Source organism: Vipera berus (genome assembly GCF_964194415.1).
Source record: "Vipera berus genome assembly, chromosome: 1".
NCBI classification, from domain to species: domain Eukaryota; kingdom Metazoa; phylum Chordata; class Lepidosauria; order Squamata; family Viperidae; genus Vipera; species Vipera berus.
Genome location: NC_138202.1, coordinates 193,382,829 through 193,409,297, shown reverse-complemented (window position 1 = coordinate 193,409,297; position 26,469 = coordinate 193,382,829). Strand labels below are relative to the sequence as shown.

The 26,469-nt window shown below is 40.7% G+C and overlaps 1 protein-coding gene across 1 annotated transcript in view; it reads left to right on the top strand.

Moving 5' to 3' along the window:
- The window catches only part of LOC308676662 (uncharacterized protein), a gene marked incomplete at its 3' end in the record, with an annotated part of 269,324 nt that overhangs the window by 152,752 nt on the left and 90,103 nt on the right, over positions 1–26,469 (top strand). Inside the window, exon 3 of the mRNA XM_081342650.1 lies at positions 19,101–19,250. Coding sequence (XP_081198776.1) covers positions 19,101–19,250 — 150 coding nt within the window. The remainder of the gene's footprint in view (positions 1–19,100; positions 19,251–26,469) is intronic.

Genomic DNA, 26,469 nt, shown 5'->3' with positions numbered 1-26,469 from the left:
CAGTTATGTTCCTTTTGAAAAAGGGCAGTTCCTGGGATAACAGCCGCCCCAATCTCCCCCCAGGACCCAGGACCATACCCATTTTGGGAAATCTGCACATGGTGGATCTGAAGAGGCCTTACAGAACAATGATGGAGGTAAATGATTAATAAGTACCATTCTTTGACAAAATTTGTTGAGATAACACAAAAATGTGATTAGTTGCTCAGATAAGTCTCATGTGTACGCTGATGTTTTTCAGTGTCTATGGAAATATTTTAAAAGTGAGATTTACCTGATATCTGAACAAGGGGTTGGACTAGAAAACCTCCAAGGTCCCTTCCAACAATCTTATTTATGTTATTCTGTTATATTTATGAATCCTGGAAGGATTATTACAAGAAAATCTTTTTTTGTTGTTGTTAATGGATGTGTAGAAGTTGAGTCATGGCAACTGGTCTTTTTTTTCATTTAAAACATTTGGCTGCTTATCCAAGTAGCTTCAGGTTGGTTGGTTGGGCGGGGGGACCCCATATACTATATATCCTCCAGGGAGTTTTCATTTCTCACCTAATCTGAATAAGCTCATTAGGACCCATGTAAGAGAAAGATTTTTGAGTAATGACCATTAATGACTCTCTACCTACTCCCCTGACTACCCTAGAGGACATATATGGGCTCCCCTTCCCCAACTTGCTCAGACTGAACAAGCTACTTGGATAAGCAGCCAAACATTTTGAAACAAAAAAGAAGTCCAGGTGCCATAATTCAACTTTCAGACATCTCGACCTGGATGACTGAATCTTCACTGACATTTGTTAATAGATATAAAAAATTTTAATTGTTCATTCAGATTTGCAAAGCTGTTTCAAAACCCACGTAAATACAGTTAAGCTGAATGGTTTCATATATGTTCTTAGAGGCACTCCTATGTTTTAAGCAGAATTCAAAGTAATTAAAATACTTTCTGCAGGGAGCAACATTAAATGCAAGATTTTCTTACAGCTTTTTAAGAAGAGGATTGGGCTATTTTTCCTGATTTCCAGAGTCATTTATGAAAATATATTTTAATTTCTTTCCTTAAGGAATTCCCATGACCGTCTTCAGAAACAAGAGGCATAATTGGAAGTTTCTGTGTAATCCTTTCAACAACTGGATAGTGTCTCTTTTAACTAAAATTCAACTATATATCCAGCACTAAAGGCTTCAAGGCAGCTGTGCAAAATACTGGAATATAAGTATATCTCTTGCACAGGCTTCATCTTCATACAGAGTCTTACATAGTTAATCCCTCTATGAAAATGTTTATGAGAAACATTTATCAGTTTGACATGGTTATTTGGTGTGCAAGAACCCTCTTATTACATAAGGGTCATTTTGATTGTACACACACACATACATACATACACACAAACACAATGTAGTAAATGAAATGAAAATTAAAAATCATAAAAATACAACATCATAACATGCCATAAAGCAAAAACAGAAAATAACATGATCTCATCGTTGGAACTGTGAGAAATGATAGCTTAAACAAAATTTTGCACATCACTTATTTATTATTGATGAAAATGGTCTCTTGTTTTTCATCTGTTGAATTTCAGTTGTCCAAAAAATATGGCCCCATTTTCCGCATCAGACTGGGGTTCCAGGAGATGGTGGTGCTGACTGGCTATGAGACGGTGAAAGAGGCTCTAGTGAACCAGGCAGATGCATTTGCAGAAAGAGCTTTCGTCCCCTTTTCTGAGGTTTTTGCAAAGGGCTTTGGTGAGTTGTTTCATTCTGGATCATAGGTGACAATCATTTCAGATGTGTAATGGGTATTCTGTAGAACCTTTCACCTGAAATTTTCCTGGGCAATAACCTCAGAGAACCAGGATAGCTTCTGCCAATTAAAACAAGATAGAGAAAAATATTTATTTTGCTATTTTGGCCTGATCTGTTAATTGGGAGAACTACAGAATAAAAAGTAATGGCAAAATTCTAATAAAAACATTTTGCCCCCTCCACACACAAACACACACACACACATACTCAACAGGTTTGATTTCGTTTCTTTGAAAATTTGGGTGTAAAGGGTCCCAATGTTATGCACGTATTTCTCTGTATTTTTCTCCTTATGTACATAGTTATCCATTCCTTTCCTTTGTGCAATGTTTCTGTCAATTTCTCTTCCCTTATACATCTTTCCATCTCAACCTTGATGGAAACTGGAAATTTGCAGAGCTAGTTCTTAGTCTTCAGTTAGTTATGGAAATGGCTGATGTGCATAATGGAGTACGGGCTGTTTTCGCCCAAAGCCCCATTTAGATCATCTCCAGCCACCTCTCCTGGCAAGAGGTGTTAGATGTTTTTGTGCCAGCCATGGCAGTTCCCCAAAAAGGTCATCAGATGGGAGCAAAGAGGCATCTTTGCTCCCACTGGTGGGTCAGGGGTCCCCGGCCCCTGCAGCCCCATTGGAGAGAGTTAATTGGTAAGGACCCCCTATAAAAACCTCTGCTCAGGGGCTGCTCTTGTCTGCTCTCTTTGTTCTCTCTTCTGCTTGCTTGCTTGCTGATCCATGAGCTCAATCCAGGCATGGATGCCTCCATGCCAGGGAACTCTTTCTATTTACTTTATCATTAAATAAAGCTTTGACTGATTGCATCCCTGCGTGCTGCCTTTTACTTGGAAGCACCTTAACGAACCATCGGTCTCGTGAGGCTATCTCACAAGAGGCACCTGGGTATTTTACTTCATTTGTTTGTTTGTTTTACCTTTTTCAACTGCTTATGTCCCTTAGGAAGGACATAGGAAGGTATGATAAAATTATTAAAATAGAAAAACAACATATGGAAATTAAACATGTAGGAAATTTAGAATTTAAAGGGAGGCAAGGATGACTAAAATCTGTTAAAAATTAGTTTAAAAAAACCAAAGGGAGACTTCTTGTGGGGGGTCAACCAATTTACACGTTTGACTGCAACATTTCCTCATCATAAGCATCATCTGCATTTCTTTTCTTAGCTATCACTTTCCATTATTTTTTAAATTAAATTTTCATTAAATTTCAAAGTCAAACATTAAAATACAAAATAACACAAAAGGGAAAAGGGAATAACAATGCAAATTAAATGTGACAGGAAAAAAATGCAACAAAGAAAGGTATAACATAGATGATCTCCAGCTTTCTTTTGGTCCAGAGAAAATAATCTGAACAATCTCTCTCTAAATTTAAACAAATAATACCAATAACTTAAAATCTCAATAATCCACACTCTAAAGTGCCAATAAACTAGTCTTCTCTTAACTTTAATCTAATTGATATTAAATCATCAAATATATACATAAAACCTTATATTTAATGAAGAGAAGGACTAGGGGTCACATGATAGCAGTGTTCCAATATCTCAGGGGCTGCCACAAAGAAGAGGGAGTCAAGCTAATCCCCAAAGCGCCTGAAGGCAGGACAAGAAGCAACAGATGGAAACTAATCAAGGAGGGAAGCAACCTAGAATTAAGGAGAAACTTCCTGACAGTTAGAACAATTAACCAATGGAACAACCTGCCTCCAGAAGCTGTGAATGCTCCAACACTGGAAGTTTTTAAGAAGAGCCTGGACAGCCATTTGTTTGAAATGGTATAGGGTTTCCTGCCTGAGCAGGGGGTTGGACTAGATGACCTCCAAGATCGCTTCCAACTTTACTATTATGATTATGATTTAAAAAGTTACAATATTTCTCTAATTCAGTTCAATCTAATCCTAAAATCCCAAAGTCAAAAGCTGATTCTTCTTTTTATCTTGTAAGAAATCAAGCAGCAGACTCCAAGTTGCAAATAATTTAGTCAAATTACTGTCTCTAAGAAAAGCAGTCAATTTCTTCATTTTGGCTAGACCCATTAGTTTCAAAATCCATTCTTCCATTGTGAGTATATTTTCCTCTTTACATTTTTGAACATATAACAACCTTGCCCCCTATAGTCATGTGTACAAATGATGTCTTCTTTCCAACAGTTTATCTGCTATCCCTAAAACAAAAGCTTCAGTTTTAATTATACACCCATTTTCAAAATTTTCTGAACCCACCTGATTCCAAATGTCTATGGAGATTCTCAATCATCTACATCATGGTTGTCCCAAAACTGTTTTTTTTTTTTTTTTCAAAAGGCAATGCGGCTTTCATGGTGTTTTCTTAGAAAATGTTTCCCTTCTCATCCAAGAAGCTTTGGGGCATCTGATTCCAAAGTTTTTTGGCTTTCCCACATGTCCACCAAGGATTATAAAAGGTACCTTCAGATTAATTACATTTTCAACATTTGTTTGATACTCTCTTGTACATCTTTGATAAATTGTCAGGAGTTAAATACCATCAATACATCATTCCATAAAAATGTTCTTTCAAATGATAATTCAATGTAAATTACAAATCTTGTGTGCACATAATTCCCTATTGATCAAGGACAATATAACCAAAATTTTAGTCCATTTTACCATGCCATCTTTCACATATTAATCTTCAAGATTAAATTTCAATAATAAAATCAAAGAAGAAATTGAGAATTTTGATGAACCTATTTTGGAGAATTTTAGTAAACCTATTTTGGAGATTAGGTCAACCTATTTTCTGTTTTCCAGAACAAAAATAAGCACACATTCAAAATGAGCAGGAGGCATAGTTTAGAAAAACTTTATCTGTAAAATATATATAAACATGATACATACAATTTCATTCAGCTCTGGGGAACATCAACAACTCTTAACTTGGAGATCAGAAAAAAAAACCAGAGAAGACTAAGACACCCCCAGACCTAGGCTAGATCACATGCCTCACACAGCCAATACTGTGTCTTAATCAAAAACAGTTCTCACTGGCTGGTTTGTTGCTATGGCTATTCCAGTTCATAAAATTTCTTACACAATGACACTCCTCCCTTTATGACTGGAATAGACATAAAACCAAATAATTTAATATTCTTCCTATTATGTTGTGGGCTCTGATGAGCAGGAATGAAGACATGCAGCTGAGTACAGAGAAACTCATTCTTTATTAAAGCTGAAACTGTACTGAGGATTTGGAGTCACCCTGCCACAATATATAGCCAGACCCTCTGGTAGCAACCAATCAGATTGAATCCATGTTTGCCACCCAAAGTTGACCAATTGCAGGACCGGAGATGTCCTGTCTGGGTTATTATTATTATTATTATTTATTATTTATTACATTTATATACCGCCCTTTCCCGAAGGACTCAGGGCGGTTTACAGGGTAATTAAAAAAAACCAAGATACAAAAGTTAAAAACAAATTTTAAAAAAAATTATATTTGTCCCTGCATAAATAAAACCCCAGTTAAAATTAAGATTAATTCTCAGCCTGGGCCAGAGAGCTCGAAGAGCCAGTTAATTCTCCAGCAATGCACGTGGTGCTATTCCAAAAGCCCAGTACATAACACCCCTCCCTCCTAAGATCAGGCTATAATACCCTTAACAATAGTCAAGGCTTACCAATCACTCCCAACAACCAAAATACTCAAATAATAATAAACAATAATAAATGTAATGCTTTGTTAAGCCAAGGTAGTTAGAATGACATTACGTGACCTTTACAGACGTGCTGTCAGGACCCACCCCAATCCATGTCTTAGGAAAACAAAAACTCTTGGAGTCAGTTCTAGTCCAAAAGGAATTTTTACTAGGACATGCTTGGTTGTGGAAATACAAGACAGGACTTCGTATTGTTTTACAAATTGAAACTTTATAAAGGGTTTCCGGTTCAACCCCCCTTCCCTCAACCCCATTTGGTCAGCCCCCATCATTTTACTTCGTGTCATCCCTTTCGTGGGGAAAAAGGAACTTCGAATCTTTATTGTTATTGCCTTCTTCCTCTACAGAATTAAATGAAGATACAAGCCAGATGCCTTCTTCTCTAACCCTCCCTTTTTCCCCCCCAGTTCAAAAGGTTCCCTTGGTCTTTGAAATAACCTAAGGCAGGCTGAATCCACATGTGCTCCTCCTTCCTCAGGAGATGGCAGAATCCATGGGGGGGATAATGTTTTAAACATACATTTATGAACGTGATATAAATGGATTCTGATACGTGCCTTGTAGAATGGACTACAAAGAGATTAAAGAATGGAAAAAATAGCTTGTCAATGCAGTATAACTACAAAGAGATAAAACAACGTCTCAATGAACATGCTTGCCACCCCCAATTTCTGTAGGTAGTGGTACAATGTCCAACATTACACATCACTTTATTTTACAACATAGTCTGTAAAATATGCTGGGGGTTTATGTTGTCTGGATGAACGCCTTGGAGTTCCAGTCACTTTGTGGTCTACCAGCTTACCTGGTGGGCTGGGTAGACCCATGTCCCCTTGTGCTCCATTGTCCAGGGGAGTTGAATTGCTCTGGCTGGCCTCTCCAGGTTGGCCCACCCCAGAGTCTGACTGTTTAGCAGAGTAGGCACAGCGGTCGCTGAGATTCGGCTGGTTCACCTGGTTAGGGGTCCCATGTTGCACTTCTGAGTTGCCATGTTCCTCCTCTGAATCAAGTTCCACTGAGAAAGGAAAATCCTGGCGGTTCTGGTGTGAGCTGGCTTGGACACCAGCTTGAGGACCTTGGGAGGGACTTGTGTCATAGTCCTCACTTAGTGACCATTCTGGAAACCTTTTCCTAAGTTGGTCAATGTGTCTTCTGACCAGTCGCCCTCCCTCCAACCCCACTTTATAAGATAGGGGTCCAGATTGTTTGATCACCTGACCAGGAACCCACAAGTTTCCAGGCCCATAGTTCCTGGCTCAAACCCAATCACCTATTTGTAGCCCCCTCGGGGTTTTTGGTTTAGAGGCTTTGGATGCCACTCTGTCTGGATGCAACCTGTCCAGTTTAGTAATTAATCACCTTCCCCAATGAAGCTCAGCAGGACTTTTACCTGTAGCTGTGCAGGGTGTAGAGTGTTGAGAGAGCAAGAAATCTGCCAGTCTATGATGCCAGTCACCTGTGATGATGCGCTTGAGCGCCTCCTTTGTTGTCCTCACCATGCGTTCGGCTTATCCATTCGAAGAGGGGTGAAATGGTGCAGACGTAGCATGTCTGATGAGGTTAGCTCTGAGAAAAGCCTGAAACTCAGCAGCAGTGAATTGAGCCCCATTATCAGAAACCAAAACATCAGGCAACCCATGTGTTGCAAAGAGTTTTCTCAGCACCTGGATGGTCCTAGCAGTAGTCATATTAGGGACTGGAACTACTTCCAGCCATTTTGAGTGGCTATACACTACTACCATAAAAAGCTGTCCTTGAAAAGGACCAGCATAGTCTATATGAACCCTGGACCAGGGAGTATGTGTTTCCTCCCACCTATGAACTGGGGCCTGAGGCATTTCAGGCCTAGACCTCTGGCAGGTATAGCAACCATGGACATGATCCTCAACAGCCTTATCCAGGCCAGGCCACCAAAGGTAGCTTCTAGCTAAGGCTTTCATCTGTACAATGCCTGGATGGCCTTCATGTAAGAAATGTAAGTCTCTGTCCCTCAATGATGTGGGGATAATGACTCTGTTGCCCCATAATATGCAGCCCTTATGTGCAGACAATTCATGTCTTCTGACAAAATAACTTTGGAAATCAGGGCCTGGACTTTTTTCCAACCAGCCCATGTATACCCATGACAGTACTCCGCTCAGAATTTTATCTGTGGCAGTCTCAGCAGCAATATCCCCAGCATGGAGGGGAAACTCATGCAAGTCCTGAATGGACAATATTTTAGCAGCAGGAGCTGGATCAGGATCCATTAGTGGTAGTGGTAGTCTGCTGAGGCCATCTGCATGGCCCATTTCCTTCCCAGGTTTGTGAATTAACTTAAATTTGTATGCAGACAAAAATATAGACCATCTCAGCATTCTTGGAGATAGTATGTGGGGAGTTTGCTTATCTGTTGTGAATAGGCCCAAAAGGGGTTTGTGGTCAGTGTAGACAGTGAATCCCTGCCATATAAATAATCATGAAATTTTTTGACTCCAGCCACTATGGTTAAGGCTTCTTTATCAATTTGTGCATAATTACGCTCAGCAGCAGATAAGGTTCTAGAATAGAATGCAATAGGAACTTGTTTCCCATTCTTCTCTATGTGGCTTAAGACTGTTCCCACCCCGTAGGGAGATGCATCACATGCAAGACATACAGGTTTAGACTCAATGTAATGAGTTACAGTGGACTTTTCTGAAAGAAGGGTCTTAAGATCCTGGAAACTTTTTTCATGTACGTCAGTCCATTTCCAAGGGGCTTTCTTATCAAGTAACCTGGTGGAGGGGCTCAGCTATTGCAGCCTTATGAGGTAGAAATGTATGATAAAAATTCAAGAGGCCCCAAAATGCTTGACACTCTGCTTTTGATTTTGGCCTAGGAGCCATTTTGATGGCCTTCACTTTTGACTCAGTGGGGTGAATCCCACTAGCATTGATATGGAACCCCAAGAATTCCGTTGATGAAACCCCAATACTACATTTGTTTTTCTTCAACTTGAGGCCCGCATCGCGAAGCCTTTGTAACACAGCCCTCAGTCTTTTGGCCAATACTTCTGGGGATTCCCCGGCAATGAGAACATCATCAAAATAAGGACAGACACCCTGTATCCCTTTAAGTGTGCGTTCCATAATCCCTTGCAAAATACCCGGTGCAACACTGACTCCAAACTGCAAGCATTTGACTTTGAATGCCCCTCTATGATTTACTATTGTTTGAGCTGCGGCTGTGGCTTCGTCTACCGGTAGTTGCTGATATGCCTGCGCTAAATCAAGTTTAGCAAAAATGGTTCCCTCTTGCAAAGAGGCTAGAAAATGGCTGACTATTGGGACCGGGTATGCATGTTGATTTAAGGCTTTATTTAATGTGCATTTGTAGTCTGCGCAAATGCGAACCTCCCCGTTGGGCTTTAAGTGGGATGACAATAGGAGTTTCCCACTCCCCCCCCATCAACAGGCTGTAACACACCCTGCTCCACTAACTTATCGATTTCAGAATCAATTTTGTGTTTTAAGACAAAAGGAACTCTGCGAGGCTTGACCCTAATCGGTACAATGTTAGGATCTAATTTAAAGGAAATTGGTGACCCAGTATAAGTTCCCAGTTTTGACTCGAAAACATCTGCGAATTCCTCACAAACAGCCATGAGGTCTGCTGTCTGTGTCGGGTTAATGCCTGTTATTTGAATGCCCAAAGCCTCAAACCAATCAAGTCCTATAAGACTTGTTCTTTGGCCCTCTACTACTATGACATCCAGGTGCCCCAAAAACCCTTTAAATTTCACCAATAAGGTGGCTTCACCCTTAACTTTAACCTGAGCATTCTGAAAATCTGTTAAAATAATATCTGAGGGTCTTAGTTTAGCCCACTGGCTGCTGCATCTGCACACAAAGTTAAATGTGTCATGCGAGATGATTGAGACCGCCGAGCCGGAGTCCAATTCCATTTTGCATGGAATTCCTTGTAGCTCTACCGAGAGCTTAAGTTTAGACTTAAGGGGACGACGAGTCCCAGTGCGACAAACGCTTCTCCGGCTCCTGAAGAACCCCACACTAACTGGACCCAGGGCCCCAGTACCTTTCCTAGTCGGTTCCTTCGACTGGTGCTTGGGTGGTCTGTCTCTCTGGTGAGCTCTGCACTCCACCACGATGTGGCTGGTCCTTCCGCAAGCTCTATACGTGGCCGAACGGAATCTGCAATTTGCATGGGAGTGGTTGCCTCTGCACCCCTTACATCTAGGTAAGAGAACTGCCTTGTAATTGTTCTCTCTTTGCTGGTTGCCACAGTTTTGCATGCTTGGCTGTCTCTGGAGCTTGTTTATTTCGGGTTCTTCATCTTCTGATGATTCTCTGCCGCATTTGGCGACCTCGTGGACAGAATCTTCTATCTTTGGAGATTTAGTGGGCTGCACAGTTTGTACTGCCCCTCCGGCTGCTTCGTCAGCCATGACCTCGTCTTGTGCTTCAGTGAATGTGAGATTTGGTCTGGCAAGCAATCTCTGCTGCAGGGTTCTGTCTCTCAGGCCACAGACGAGTTGGTCTCTCAGACGGTCCTCTAAATTCGAAAACTTGCAGAGGCATGTGGCCTGCCTTAGGCCCGTGATAAACTCTGATGCTGTCTCACCGGGAAGTCGAATTTAAAATGTCATGCCATTTCCGACATTTTTGGCTGGAAATGCCCGATCAGCTTCTTCTTAAGGTCAGCAAACAATACTGCTTCAATGGGCATTGGCACAAAGAGATTTTCTGCTAGATCGAACGTCGCTGGCCCACTCATGCACAGCAACATTGCAGCTTTTAGGCCTTCCTCTGCAATCTGGTTTGCTCGCAGATAGTTCTCCAGTTGTGAGAGGTAAGATGGCCAATCTTCTGGATGTTTAATGTCGAACTGAGTTTGCCGATGTTCAGCATCTTTCTTCGATTCCTGCATTGTTGGATCCTGCTTCTTAGGCTCAGGGAATGCGTCCTCTGAGCACGCGGCCACTAGTGTAGCTTACTAACCGGCTAGGGAGGGGAGGGAAGATGCCTCTTCCCTCCAGCGAGTAATGCCATCCCCTCGTGACTTCAGTCCTTAGGCAGTGAAGCAGGATCCCATCCTCATCGCCACTATTATGTCGTGGGCTCTGATGAGCAAGAATGAGGACACGCAGCTGAGTACAGAGAAACTCATTCTTTATTAAAGCTGAAACTGTACTGAGGATTTGGAGTCACCCTGCCACAATATATAGCCAGACCCTCTGGTAGCAACCAATCGGATTGAACCCATGTTTGCCACCCAAAGTTGACCAATTGCAGGACTGGAGACGTCCTGTCTGGGTTGCTGGAGAACTGTCTGCAAATTTGAAATGCATGTGAAAGAGAGACAGACTTTGATTCACACTTATGGCAAGCTATGCAAGCATTTTATATGAATAAACAAGTGATTTATCGTACTCTAGCTATAAACTAGGAACAAAGAGTAAATTAACCTTCGTCAGGTTCTCCAGCAACGCACGTGGTGCTATTCCAAAAGCCCAGTACATAACACTTCCTATGGTGTACTCCACCCAATGGCTTGGTCATTACATCTGCCAGATTGTCATTTGAAGAACAATAAAGTAAGCAAATAAGTTTACTTTTAATGGCTTCTCTGACACTACAATACTTAATGTCCACATGCTTGCTTCTACTTTACATTCTGTCACCTGTTGCCATTTTAATGCAAGCAGCATTATCTTCAAATACTGCTACAGTTTCTTTAACTTCTATACTTAAATCCTTTAACAGCTGTACATACCAGTTACCTCTGAACAAAGTTCAGACAGAGCAATAAATTCTGTCTCTGCAGTAGAAATAGCTACAGTTGTTTTTTTCTGGATTTCCATCCAATCAAAGTCCCTCCAAATAATACCACAAACCCAGAATTGGACTTTCTGGTTTGCACATCATTGGCATAATCACTGTCAACATAACATTTTAACTTTAATTCTTCAGAGACTTGTATTTGAAGATCCAAATTCACAGTTCCCTTCAAATACCTGAGAATTCTTTTCACACCCATCCAATGCAACTGCATTGGTGTGGCAGTAAAGTGACTTAAGATGCTTACTTGCACAAGCTATGTCTGATCTGGACCACTGTGACAAATATAACAGGCTTCCTATTGCTGACTGATATCTCCTGATCACAGGCTTCACTTTTGTCGTCGCCCAAAAGTTGTGAAAATCTATGCTCATATGTGTTAGAGCAGAATTAAAATCCTTCATGTTGTATCTCTCTAACAGCTGTTCAATATTTCCTTCTTTGACTGAGAACAAAGCCACCTTTCTCAGTGTTTTGTATCTCTACACCAAGATAGTTTTGTATTTCACCCAGACTTTTCAACTCAAACTTTTTCTCCAATTGATTAGCAAATTCTTTCATCTGTGTCAGATCCTTTGCAATGAAGCAAAGATCATCCACAAATGCTAATAACTGGCAATTCCCACCATGGAACCTTGCAGTATATGCAACCATCAGCTTTACAATTCTTGAACCAAAGACCCTTCAATGCCACATCTAAACAGATGTTTCAGTTTCTGGCTGACTGCTTCAGCCCATAAATGGCCTTGTTCAGTTTATACACAGTGCCAGCCTTTTTACTTTCATACCCTGGTGCTTGAACCATGTAAATTTCTTCCTCCAGCTCTGCATTGAGGAATGCTGTGGTTACATCAAAGTGCCAAATTTTATGCCTACGTGCCATTGCCAATGTTAGTGCCAACCTTATAGTTTCATGTTTTACCTTTGGTGCAAATACTTCATCATAGTGCGTGTTTTTCTTCTGCAAAAACCCCTGTGCCACCAATCTTGCCTTATATTGGACTTCATTGTTGGATAACACTTCCTTTTTGTATATCCATTTACATCCTACAGCTTTGTAACCTTGTGGCAAAGTCATAGAGGTGAACACTTTATGTTCATCCATGGATTTCATTTATTTGTCCGTGGCCTCTTTCCACTTCACTTGCTCCACTTTGGGTAGTGCCAATACTTCCTGATAGTTTCTTGGCTCATACCACACCTTACACACCTTTACTTTCCCAGCAGAATACCTGTCAGGTAGAATGCCCTTGTTCCATTTCTCTGACCTGCGTGGCATTGACTGCTCTTGACCCTTTCCTGCTTCACATTAGAGTCACCATCTTCTTCTGACTCCTTTTCTTGCTCTTTTTCAGCTTCTCCTCCCTGAACACTGACACCATCACTAAGTGAGTTACCATCACTATGTGTATCATCCCCAGAATTGGCATCAATTCTGCCCAAATTCTGCTCTGCAAAGCTAGCAGATGTGGAAATTATTATACTTCTGCTCCCATCACTAAAGCGATAGCTCTTTGAGCCAGGCTCATAGCCCATAAATCTGAGCTTTCTAGCCTTTGGTTGCCCTTTTCTCCTTGATTGCCTTTGGAATATGCACCCATGCATTGCTTCCAAACACCCTTAAATGTGCTAGAGATGGCTTTCTCCCATATAGCACAGCATATTGAGTATCATTTATAGAGGAACTCCACAGCCTAATTAGCAGTCAACATGGCTTCGCCCCAATATGACATGCTCAGACCAGAATCCTCCAGCAGTGAGTCTTTCATGGTCTGCAAGACTCCATTCCGTGTTTCAGCATGCCATTCTTAGTTTCTGTGTACTTTGTGCGTCTATGTCGTATTCCTAGCTGTCCCAACCACTGTTGAAAATTTGTTGACATGAATTCTGAACTCCCATAAATTTGCAGCTGCCATACCTGTTCCTATATCTTCTTTCTGCGAAGCTTACCCATTGCTTGAACTTCTGCAGCACTTCTGTTTTCTCTTAAGCAAATAACAGAAACCAAATCTGTTGAAATCATCTACAGTGACTAGCGCATGCCTGGCTCCTCCCAAGCTGGCTTGCATTGATCCTACTAAATCTGCATTTACCAGCTTTAGAACCCTTGTTGTTTGCCTTGTGCTCTTCTTGCTCTCTGGGAATACCTTAGATTTCGATGATTTACATACCGCACAGTCTAAGTATGTCTTACACCCTTTTAAGGTTAATCCCTCTGCAAACTCTGGCATCCTTTGCATCACTCTGAAGCTGGCATGGCCAAGCTTTTGTGCAAGAGATGAATGCATGAATCATGCTGTGCCACATTACCAAATGTTTGGCCACATTGAATCTTTTGTGCCTGCAACACATAAAGATTATTTGGTTTTATGCCCTGTGCACATACACTCCCATTTCTTTTTATGAGACATTTCCCATCCACAAATGTGGTCTCAAACCGTTGTTTGTCAAGACTGGGAACACTTAGTAAATTATGCTCCATTTCAGATACACATAATACATTATTAAACTTTTCCTCCAGTCATGGAATCAGCACACTGCCTTTCCCCATGACTTTTGCCTTCTGGCCATTTTCTAAGGCCACTGAATCTCCTCCCGTTGAATCCAACCTGGAAAACAACTTAGATTTATTAACAGTTGTTTGACTAGCCCCACTCTGTATTAACCATTTCTTTCTGCTGTTACAATAGCTAACTTTTGCAACTGCAGCTTGTCTATTTGCTGTTCTTCCTTGTAAACAGTTTTTCTTTAAATTAGTTTCAGCCCCACAGCTGAAGCATTTCTTTTTCTCCTGTTCGTTCCTCTTGGGAATTCTCTGCTGAAATGTAATCCAATCTCTGCAGTCAGTCAGTCTACTGCTTTGCTCTCTCTTCTCCTTGGACCCCCACCTCAGGAATTTCTCCTTGTTGGGCATACTTTCCTGTTCTGGTTTGTATTCAAAAACAGCTGAAACAATGGCCATGTTTCATCAAGACTATTTAGTACCAACAGCACCTTCTGAGATTCAGGAATCTGCATTCCCCACTGTTCTAATTCAACAAACAGTTTCTGCATGTGGAACAAATATTCTTCTATGGTCTCATGTGGCAGCAGCCGGACTCTGTACAATTGCCTCAATAATTGCACTATATTGCATGCTGAAGCACTCACATGGACACTTCTCAATTTCAACCAAACTTCTTTTGCAGTTTTTAAGTCAGCTACATTTGTCCACAGGGTCGTGATGGGTCGGACACGACTTTGCAGCTAACAACAACAACAACATTTAAGAATTGTTGATGTTCCACACTTAAGATGATGTACGCCAGTGCTGCATGATCTGCAGCTGCTAATTGCCCCCTGGGGTGGATTAATCACAATATCCCAGATCTCCTTAGCCATTCCATTTTTGCAGCCCAAATAAGATAATTATTTTGTCCCAATCAAGGCAGAGAGCTCTCCTTTAAATCAGCCATCCTGCAAGCCTTCAGCTGAGCAGCCTTTTTCTTTCTTAATTCAGGCACTCCTTCAGCTTAATTACAGCTCTGTGTTGAGCATCAATCTTTTTCTTCAGTCTGAACTGTGTGCAAAGAATAGTTGGGATCTGGGCCCATAACCTGTTAGAGTTTTACAGCTTTCCAGTGCAAAAATAAGCCCCCAAAATAAGCACACATTCAAAATGAGCAGGAGGCATAGTTTAGAAAAACGTTATCTATAAAATATATATAAACATGATACATTCAGCTCTGGGGAACATCAACAACTCTTAACTTCAAGATCAGAAGAAGAAAAAAACCAGAAAAGACTAAGACACACCCAGACCTAGGCTGGATCACATGCCTCACACAGCCAATACTGTGTCTTGATCAAAAACAGCTCTTATTGGCTGGTTTGTTGCTATGGCTATTCCAGTTCATAAAATTTCTTACACAGTGACATTTTCCAAAGCACCTGACAAGAAGCAATGGATGGAAACTAATCAAGGAGAGAACCAACCTGTCAGGAGAAATTTCCTGACAGTGAGAACAATTAACCAGTGGAACTGTTTCCAGCACAGAAAAAAGTGACACATTAAGCACTCGTTTACCTGACAAAAACTTTTTTGCTTCCACTATAATTTTGTTTTTGTTTTTTTCATCATACAGCACATAAAGTCCAACTACTATAGATTTAACTTCTTAGATTTTCACTTCCGCAGCTACTAATCTATCTTGATCATCTTTCAACAAAGGACATGGCTTCAATTGTGATTTAATATATAAAAGAACTACATTAGTCTTTTTAGAATTTGCTGATGTAAACTCTTCCCCTAAAGATTTGTTAATTCAAAATTTTATATTTCTCTTTTGTGTATCAGTCTCTTGCAAGCATATCACTTCCAAATTTCACAAATCATGAATTTTTTCCTTTTCTTTCTCTTAAGACTCTTTTAAGTCTTAAACAGAATTTTTTTTCTCTGAGCTCCAAAAGGGCCATATTTCTCAACTCTCTTTCTAATTCTACACTTCTCATTTCAATTTTGGTTTCCAAAAAGTCCATTCTGTCATTAGTTTGGTTTATATATCCAATAATCTTGTCCAACTTGGAATCCAATTTCTTTTTTCTTTTTTTGCCTAAAATTTCAAATCTAGCATCCTAGATTCAATAACTTTTACAACAAATTATGAATTCTTCAAAAACTGTTTTAATATAAAATTTCCTATATGGGTATCTTTGGTCTCTCCTTGGGACTATTATAAAAGCAATAAGAAACAAGAAAACCTTTTTTAAAAAAATATTTTTAAAAGAGACAAAGCTTTATTTGCCAATAAAAAATAAGACAAGAGCTCCCTCTCTTGACCAAAAGCTAAATTACAGCAGCTCAATAATGACAACCTATTAGGAATTAAAGTCCTAACCTGGTTTGGGTGAAATACATATAGTATGGTTGTGTACCTTTAAGAAGAAAAATGGCCTAAGGGTGTGACTAATTCTATTCAGCATAAATGAATTTCAGATGTTAGACTTTCTCTCTCTCTCTAGTGTTTTTTCTCTGACTGACTTGTTACTGTGTGTATTGATATTTGACTTTTAACTGGTAAGGATTTTTGACTTTGACTTTGTTTACTCCTGAACTGTTATTCAACGGTGATTCTTCGTTACTGACCTTGGATTGAAAACTGGACTATATGTAATTGTGTTTTTTGTGTGTGTGTGTTATATTGTCTGAGTAAAAATATTGTTATGATACAACTCAAGTTAGTTTGCCTTTTACTGTTTGCTTCTTAAAGGTCCCAGTACACTTTCCTTTGTGCATTGTAAGCCTTGTATAAGGCATTCTGCACATTCTAATTTTGTTTCCTAGTAACACAACCTATGTAAATTTCAAAAAGAAATGCAAAAAGCAGCAAATTACATTTACCTTCCTTAGCCACTCTGCATATTGAAAAATAAAAAAATAACTTTCACAGGGAATAAATAAAAGAAAGGAAGTTAAGCTCAGAATTTCAAATGTAGATTCTCCAACCATCCAAAAAAAATTCAAATTTATCAATCCACACAACTTCAATCCCCAATTAAATAGTCCCTGAACATTCACATTTCTTTTCTAATTATTACCATTCTATCTCCCTTACTAAAGTCATAACAAAAATAGTTTCCAAACTACTGATTTATTGCAAGAAGAAAAATTAACTCTGTGCCAAAAGAAAGCCTGTCAGACAAAAGAGAAATGCTTAGAAATTAGAGTGTTGGCCCTAGAGTCCTTTATGGGGTTACGTCCCAGCTGAAGGACAAGATGATTACTTTTCTTCTCAGCTGTTCGCTCAACAAGGGAACACAAACACAGCTTCAGTGATCTTTCCAAAAACTCCAGCTGTGTAGGGATGTAAGGGGTGATTCCTGGAATTTGCCATCAATCTCCAGGGAACCTTTCAGGATTTAGGTAGCTTGCCCTACCTGAAAATCAAATGGGGAATTAATTCCACTCATCTCCACAATTAAAGTTTTTTTTAACCAGCATAAATCCTCACCACTTTTAGCTAAATTTCAGACCTTGTTAATCAAGTGCTCATGTCCACTGCTTTAACAGTTCTCTTGGAGAAAGATCAGTAAATGTTTGGTGTAAGTGAAATGATTACATTGAAACAAGCTGTTCTCCATTGTTCAGCCATTTTAATTTGTGAAATTTAGTCAGGGAACAAACAACAAAAAGTATGTTTTCCTCTATATCTCAATCCAAGGTTATAAAAAAATTCAGTAGGAATAAACTCCAAGTATTTTACAAATTCAAAAAATACCAGAATCCAGTGGTGAGAGTCTGACAGCTCTTCTTCACCGCTTGGCTTTCCATACAGAAGGGACAGAGATTATCCAGAACAGCATACTGTACATCAAGAAGGAAAAAGGGAAAAAGCATTTAAAGTCCAGCAAGGGGTTGAAATAAATCAGCCTTCAACTGCTAATCAATTCTTAAAGCAAAACCATAAAATCAAAAAGGGAAAGTTAATACTCAGGCATGCTTAGAAAATGAAACTACTAGACAGGAAATTGTATACACCAAGTGACTTTTTGATCATTTCCAGAGAGAATTGGAATCTTCAAGACCCCCTTCCTTACTGGGTCCACGATCCTCCAAATGTTAGTCTTGGATCACTCCTAAGTGCCCCTATTTGAGACCAGGAAAAAACACTGCCAAAGAACCGGCTATAGCAGTGAAATTAGCAGATAGTCAGTAAAGAGAAAAAAGAAACTCTTACCATGCAGCAGCCATCTTGAGAGGAGGTGAATGGCTGAACAATGTCTGAAACCGAAGAAAAGAAGGTGTGGAAATAAGCAGCTTCTAGATGGGTTTCTCTTTAAAAAGCTTGAACAAACTATGATTGTCCAAAAAATGTTAGCATCTGAAACTTTGTTTTTGGATAAAGATATACAAAAGGACTTTCACCCAGTTCCAGATCAAAGTGATAATCTCAAACCTGGAGAAAAGGCAAAGTGGTTTTCATCTGTTGTTCCGAAATTTAAGTCTGTATATTTCTTTAATATCATGGCTTTGACTGGAAGGGAGAGAGATAAATTCCTTTCCTCTAGGAAGATGGAGGGAGACTGAATGGATTTATTACAGTTAACTGGCAACTACTTCTGCTTACACTTTGATTGGAAGTGTACTCTGGAGACGGAGTCTGCTATATTTATTCAAACAACAATTGACAAGAGATGATATTAAAAAACATACATGGATATTTGACCCAGAACAATCTATTTATAATTCTGGGATGATTTGGGATAGATTAGATGCTGTAGTAAATTTTCTACAAGTGGATTACAATAACAGCTTGTTAACAGAGAGTTTTGAAACTGTTTCACTATCATTGTTCTTACTAATAACTGCTTTGTCATTCATATAACATATAGAAGACAGGCCAATAAGTTGCAAATAGATTTAGTAGCTTAAAAATTTTGGGAGGGCCTATTTTGCAAGAGGTGGGAACTAATGTTGAAATAATATATTAATCAATATCCAACTAGAGGGGTATGTGTATAATGTGATTTTTCTTTGATGCACTTTTTTAAAGCTTTGATTGGTTTTTCGTCTTCTTGGATTTTTTGTTTTGTTTTGTATTTTGTATTTTAACTTTGGAATAAAATAAAAATATAAATTTAAAAAAAGAAACAAGCTGCTTTTCACATCTTTTATTTTTGATAATCTAACTATTGTGGAAATATCTTCAAAAGAAATAATATTTATTATAATGGTGATACTTTGCTGTTACAAATAGATTTTAAATTTGACCTCTTGTCTTTACCTTTTCATTTCAGGGGTTATTTTTTCACATGGTGAGAACTGGAAAGTGATGCGACGGTTCACATTATCCACATTACGGAACTATGGAATGGGTAGGAGGACCATTGAAGACAAAATCATTGAAGAGTGTAGTGTCTTGACAAAGACAATTAAGACTTATGCAGGTGGGTTTTTGTTAAGTATTCGGTTCTGCAGGCATTGAAAGAACCGGAGGGTTATTGAAGGTCAGAACATAACAGAAGCAAACTACCAACTGCTGTGTAGCTTTTGTATGGTTGGCCATTAGGCGGCAACCAATAGATTTAAAGTAGCGGTTTTCCCACCCAAACCTACTAACAGGCTGGAGACAACAAGTCTAGCTCAGCCAGCAACCGTTATATAACACACAGAGAAATTGGGTCAGACATTTAACAACAGCTATACATAAAACAGTGAGTTAACAAGTAATGCCAATACATTACAACCCTTCCCCATAGATAGTACAATTCTCATTTGCTTCCAAAATCTTGCAATTACTTGGGTGAACACCTTGGGGTTATAGGAATTTCCCGGTCTACCTGCTTGCCTGCCAGGCTGGGTAGACTGGGGCTGTGAGGCTCAGTGCCTTTGCTGTTACTCGAGTTCCTTTGGCTGGCCAGTCCCAGTCGGCCCCAACCAAAGTTCTATCATGCGGGACTGTCCCTTAGTTCAGTTTGTCCTTCCTGGTCAGGGGAAACAGTTTCCATGTTCAGAAGGTTCTCTTCTACAGCCGACTCCCCATCATTATTAACAACAGTTCTTTCAGACCATGCAAATTGCTCTGTTGGCCCACTGTCTAGCGAGCTCTGACTCTGTTTCATGTGAACCCCCCCAGCCAGCAGCTGATCTGCTAACCGCCAACACAGCTGATCAATATGCCAGCGAATGACGTGCCCGTCCTCCAAGACCACCTCATAGGAGAGGGGTCCTGACACCTTGACAATCTTTGCAGCCACCCACAAAGACCCTGATTCGTAATTTCAGGCCCACACCCGGTCCCCCAGTAGTAAGTTTCATGGTGCCTTGGGACACGAAGTGTCCGCAGCAACTCTGTCAGGGTGCAGACTGTCCAGTTTAGTGTTCAACCTTCTGCCCCAACACATCTTGGCTGGGCTTTTGCTGGTGGCTGTCATGTGCTGACAAAGTAAGAAATCAGCCAGCTTGACAATTCGCTTCAGGGATTCCTTAGTCATGCGAACCATGCATTTGGCCTGACCGTTCAATAATGGGTGAAAGGGAGCCAACATGGTGTGCCTTATGAGGTTGGCTCTGAGGAAAGCCTGGAATTCGGATGCGGTAAACGGCCCCATTGTCAGAGGCTAAGACATCTGGAAGCCCATGTGTTGCAAATAGTTCCTGCAACATCTGGATGGTCCTAGCAGTAGTCATATTGGAAATTGGAAATTAGACTGACTACCAACCACTATTAAAAACAGCTGTCCCTGAAAGGACCTGGCAAAATCTACATGGATTCTTGACCACGTTGTGTGTGTTTCCTCCCACTGGTGGACAGGGGCTTGCAGCATCTCTGATCTGGACTGTTGACACTTGTAGCACCTGTGTACTTGGGCCTCAATAGCTTTATCAAGCCCTGGCCACCAGAGTTAACTCCTCGCCAGTGCCTTTATCCTGACTATTCCCGGACGGCCTTTGTGCAGAGACTGAAGGACCCTGGGCCTGAGTGAGCTGGGAATGATAACCTTACTGCCTCAAAGGACACACCCCTTATGACCTGACAGCTCATTCCTATGCATAAAAAATCTCTGGAACTCCGGTCCCCAGCTATTTTTCAGCCATCCTGTGTGAATCCAAGTCAATGCCCAACTAAGGATTTTGTCAGCTGCTGTCTCCACAGCTATGTCTCCAACATGGAGAGGGAACTCAGGCAAATCTTGTATTGCTAAAATGCATACAGCCAGATCCGGATCTGTCTCCACTTGCAGCAAGGGCAATCTGCTAAGGCCATCTGCATGGCCCATTTCTTTTCCTGGTTTGTGAACCAGCCTGTAGCTGTAGGCTACAGGGGAGGAAAGTGTGATAAAAATTAAGAAGGCCCAAGAAGGCTTGAAGCTCTCCCTTGGACTTACTGAATCGCTTTCAGTTTTGGTTCCGCAGGATGGATGCTATTAGCATCGATGAAGAATCCCAGAAATTCAGCTGAATTTACCCCAATCTTGCATTTTCCTTTTTTTACTTTAAGTCCCGCCACGTGGAACCACTGAAGGACAGCCCTAAGCTGTTCAACTAGGACCTCAGTAGACTCCCCAGCAATGAGTACATCATCTAAGTAGGGGCAGACCCCCAGAATACCCTTGAGCATATGCTCCATCACTCCCTGAAAAATTGCTGGGGTACACTCACCCCAAATTGTAGGTACTTAACCTTGAAGGCCCCCCTATGTGTAACAATGGTTTGAGTGGCTGCAGTGGCCTCTTCCACCAGCAGCTGCTGATAGTCTTGTGCTAAATCTAATTTAGAAAACATGCTGCCACCCTGCAACAATGCCAAAATGTGACTAACAACCGGCACTGGGTACGCATTCTGTTGAAGTACCTGGTTAATGGTGCACTCATAGTCAGCACATATTCTTACTTCCCCATTGGCCTTTAGTGGCATTACAATGGGGGTTTCCCACACCCCACTGTCTATGGGCTGCAATACCCCTGACTGACCAGCTTGTCCAGCTCTGCATTGATTTTGTGCTTTAACACAACAGGCACTTGACGGGGCTTAACCCGGATTGGTGTTACCAAAGGGTCAAGTTTAAAAGCTATCAGAGGGCCCTTGTACTCATCCAAATGTGGACTGAAAACATCCGCAAACTCTTTGCAGACTGAAGATAAGTCTGCCATCTGTGTCCGCTGAATGCCAGTTATTTGGATGCCCAATACATCAAACCAATCGAGCCCTATGAGGCTTGTGCACTGGCCTTCTATCATGATAACATCGAGTGGGCCGGAAAACCCCTTGAACTTTACCGCAAATGTGGCTTCACCCTTAACTGCCACTCGGGAGTTTTGAAAGTCAGTTAACAAAATGTTAGATGGTTGTAGTTTGACCTATCTGTGGCTGCGGTTGCAGATGTGCCTGAAGGTTCCAATGGAGATGATGGACACAGCAGAGCCTGTGTCCAGTTTCATTTTGCATGGACCTTGAAGCTTCTGCTTAAAAGGTCAGGTGGCACCAGTGCGGAAAATGCTCCTCCGGCTGGAGCAGAACCCTACTTAGTGTTGTGAATGATTCGTCTGGTTGACAGTCCCACTGGTAACCTCAACAGATGGTAGCAATGTGGCCTGGTTTACCTCATGCCCGGCATGTGGCTGTTCGGAAATGGCATTCCGCATGTTGATGGCAGCCTCCATAGCCCATGCATCTAGGGAATAGAACTGCCTTGTCAGAAGGCCTTGGTCCCTTCTCCTGATGCCTCTGTAACTTGTCAACTTCGTAATCAGAGTAGGTGTCTTCCATCCGCTCGGCGTCTTTGTGGTGTACGGATTCAGTGTTCGGCGCACCTTTGGAGGGCCGCAGTGCCTTAACGGCCCCTCTGGTGGCTTTATCCACCATAATCTCTTTCAACACCTCCTGTAGCAAAAGAGACTCCTTAGTGATAAGTTTTTGTTGGAGCTCTCTGTTCCTGAATCCAAAGACTAAACGGTCTCAGTCTTTCTTCTAAATTGGCAAAATTTACAATGACGGGACGCCTTCCAAACAGCTGCAATGAACTCCATTCCCGACTCACCAGTTTGTTGTTCACGTTCCTCAAAGGCATGCCTCCATGCTATCATGGATAACTTCAGCTCGAAATGGTCTGGGAGCTTCTTCAAGTCCATGTAACTTACGGATTATAATGGTGTGGGAGCGACCAAGTTCTTGGTGATATCGAAAGTGGCTGGGCCGCACATGCAAAGGAGGGTCGCGGCCTTCAGCCCATTTTTGCCAACTTTTTTGGCATGGAGGTACTTCTCTACATGGGAAATGTAAGACACCCATCACTCCGGGTGAGTAACGTCAAACTCTTTAACCTTTTCGACTTACGCCATTATTATTTTCCTGTTTCTCACATTGCCTCATGCTGCTGGCTTCTGCAGAGGCCCTGGGATGGATCCTCAGGGTGTGGTGGTCTCCAGCATGGCTTGCTAGGCAGACCGAGGAAGGGGGAATGTCGTTCCTGCCAGGCTGTGTGCTGGCCTCACCTCCTAGTAACTTCAGGCTCTTACGATAAAGCAGCACAGCCCACCTTCGTCGCCTGTGTTAAATACTTGGTTCTGCAGGAATTGAGCGAGACAGAGGGTTCAAACAACAACAGGCTTTATTGAAGGTCAGAACATAACAGAACCAAACTACCAACTGCTGTGTAGCTTTTATATGGTTGGCCACTAGGTGGTGACCAATAGATTTAAAGTAGCGGTTTTCCCAACCAAACCTATTAACAGGCTGGAGACAACAAGTCTAGCGCAGCCAGCAACCGTCATATAACACACAGAGAAATTGAGTCAGATATTTAACAACAGTTATACTTGAAACAGTGAGTTAACAAGTAATGCCAATACATTACAGTTTTCATTTCCTCCTAATGCTTTACCAAATGCTTTTCAGGACATACATAGAGTGTGAAATAATAATACCTTGAGAGACAGGGCAACTAGATGCAGCCATCAGATAAAAGGCAGCTTAGAGCACAGTAGAAATGTGGGTAGGGCAAGAGGCTCAAAAAAAGGTCTTTCTTAGTTTTTTGGGCTGCAAAACTGATGGATGGAGAGAAGCACTTTCAGACTCACAAAATTATGTTAATGTAACTTACAATAAAATAGAATTAACTCATTTGGTCATGTTTCCTGTCTGGTCTACCTAGTAAGCTGACGGGATATCGAAATCCTTTCTGGTAATATCCATAGTAGAAATAGTTTCTTATTCCAAATTCTTGAATAGCTAGTTTTGTACAATAACAATATCTTATAAATGAAAGTTCTAGGCTTAATAATTTGTATAATTAAGGGAGAAGTACTAGCGTAAAATGCTACATATAAAGATAGAAGCATGTTGTGAACTGGAGTTGTTGCTCCTTCCTGCTTTGTATCAATGATAATGTTTCAGTTTCTCAAAGAACATAAACATCTAGGTATATACTTCATACCTTACCGAATTCTCCAACAAAAGTACTGTTTTTTTAATTATAAATATTGAATTCCCCTGTATGATAACTGCAGCTCAGTTATAAGGATCAAATTGGAATTGGTGCACTTATTTATTTACTTACTTACTTACTTGCCAAATAGATATATTTGACTGCTCAATGCACGCACAGTGACTCTTGGTGATGTACAACATCCCTCACCATTCATCATCATACCTAACTGGTATTTAATATAAAGGGGGAACGCATTCCATATTTTCCAAAATATTGATACTTGAAGCCCCCTCGCCCAGGATTATAAGATGTGTTAGATGGGCCTGGCACACAATATCAGAGCTGCAATAATTGGCATGACCATGTGATAGCAGCAAAGAGATAACCATTGGCATATATATTAGTTTAAACTTTTGCAACCCAGAATAGAAGTATATTTACATTCAACGATCTGAGAATTTTCAGATGCAATAAAATATTATCTCTGGGTACTGAATGTTTAAATGGTAAATCTGTTGTTCAAACAGGGATTATCTGAAACAAAAGTGTAATTATTACCAGAACATTCATTTTTGTCACAAAAATTCCCTCAAACAGTTCAGTTTTCAATTTTTCCATTTTCCCATTTTAAAATGACTTTCTGAATTTCACCCCTTAAAATAATTATTTTAAAATAACATACAACTTATATTTGTCTTACTAATACCTCAATATTGGAAGAGCCTTGGTGGAGCAGTGGGCTAATGCCTCCTTAAGTAACACCAGCTGCCTGCAATTAGTGCAGGTTCGCATCCCACCAGGCTCAAGGTTGACTCAGCCTTCCATCCTTCCGAGGTAGGTAAAATGAGGACCCAGATTGTTGGGGGCAATAAGCTGACTTTGTAATAATGCCGCTTGGGGGGCGAAAGCCCTAATAAGCAGGCATATACATAGAATGAAGGCTACTGCTAAGTTTGTAAGCCGCCCTGAGTCTTCGGAGAAGGGCGGGATATAAATGGAATTAAAATAAAATAAATAAAATAAATAAATAAATAAATATTACTAAAAACCAGTTTTCCCCCTCATTTGATTTGATCTTCTGATTTTCTTTGGTTTTTTTTTTGTCAGCATCTTAGTATTATGGCTATTAATCTTGAGACCTACTAATAAACCAAAGTTTTTTAATTTTCCCATTCTCAAATCTCTCTAGTGAGATTTCTAGAATTAATACCAACTCATCCACATTCTTCTTTAATCTTCACTCCAATAATTTTCTGTTTTTGTCTTATGTCTTTGTTCAAATGCTCTTCTATCTTCATACATTCTCAATATCAAAGTCTTACCTATCTGTAGATTAATTTCCACCGCAACATTAGCCACCCAGCAATGACATGAATAAACACGTGGCTGAGTTAAAAGTCATAAAGACCCTGACCACTTTGAATTTGAGGAATTCAGGTTCAAACTGCTACCAAAGACTGCTCCCTAGGCATCTTCACAAGTTGTTTTTTTTTTTATTGAAAAGTTTTAAAATACAGTTTTCCCTTAAGAAACCCCCCTTCCCCTCCCTGCTCCCCCCCTACCTCCCCCCAACCTCCCTCCCTCCCCCCCTCCCTCCCCCCTCCCCCTCCCCCCCCCCGACTTCCCAGAGCTAAATACAAGGTATATATATAAAAAGCAATCATAAACAATCATATGCTAACAACTATAAGTTCTAAAATCCATCACTCTCTAGCTTATATAGGAAAAGACACACATCTTCACAAGTTGATGTAAGAGCAAATCCGAGCTATTTTATCTGCAAATTCCTCTGCACAGTCCTGAAGGGGGACATCAGGCTTTCCCCCATCCAATCAACCCTGTTATCCATGATTAAACTAAATTCAAGGCAGGCGTTATTACAAAGTGACCAGACATTTAATAGTAGCAGCCAAAGACAGGGCATCTGTAAGTCTGCTGCTCAGGAAATAGGGCTGAGTTTAGGGAGCTCCAATAAAAGTGGAGTTAGAATGGCATAAGATGTTTGGATAGAATTTTCCAAGAGCATCCTATCTTCTCTCTCCCATCTTACCTCCTCATATCTGTAACCACTGAGATATACTAACCATCCCTAGTCCCCGCAAGTCCCAATGTCCCTCAACCCAGACTTCCTAGTTCCCCAAACAAGGGATTCCTGCCCAGAGTCACTTTGAAGTGAGATGGGTGGCAAATAAATTTAATAAAAAATAAAATCCCCACATCTCTCAACCAAATACATA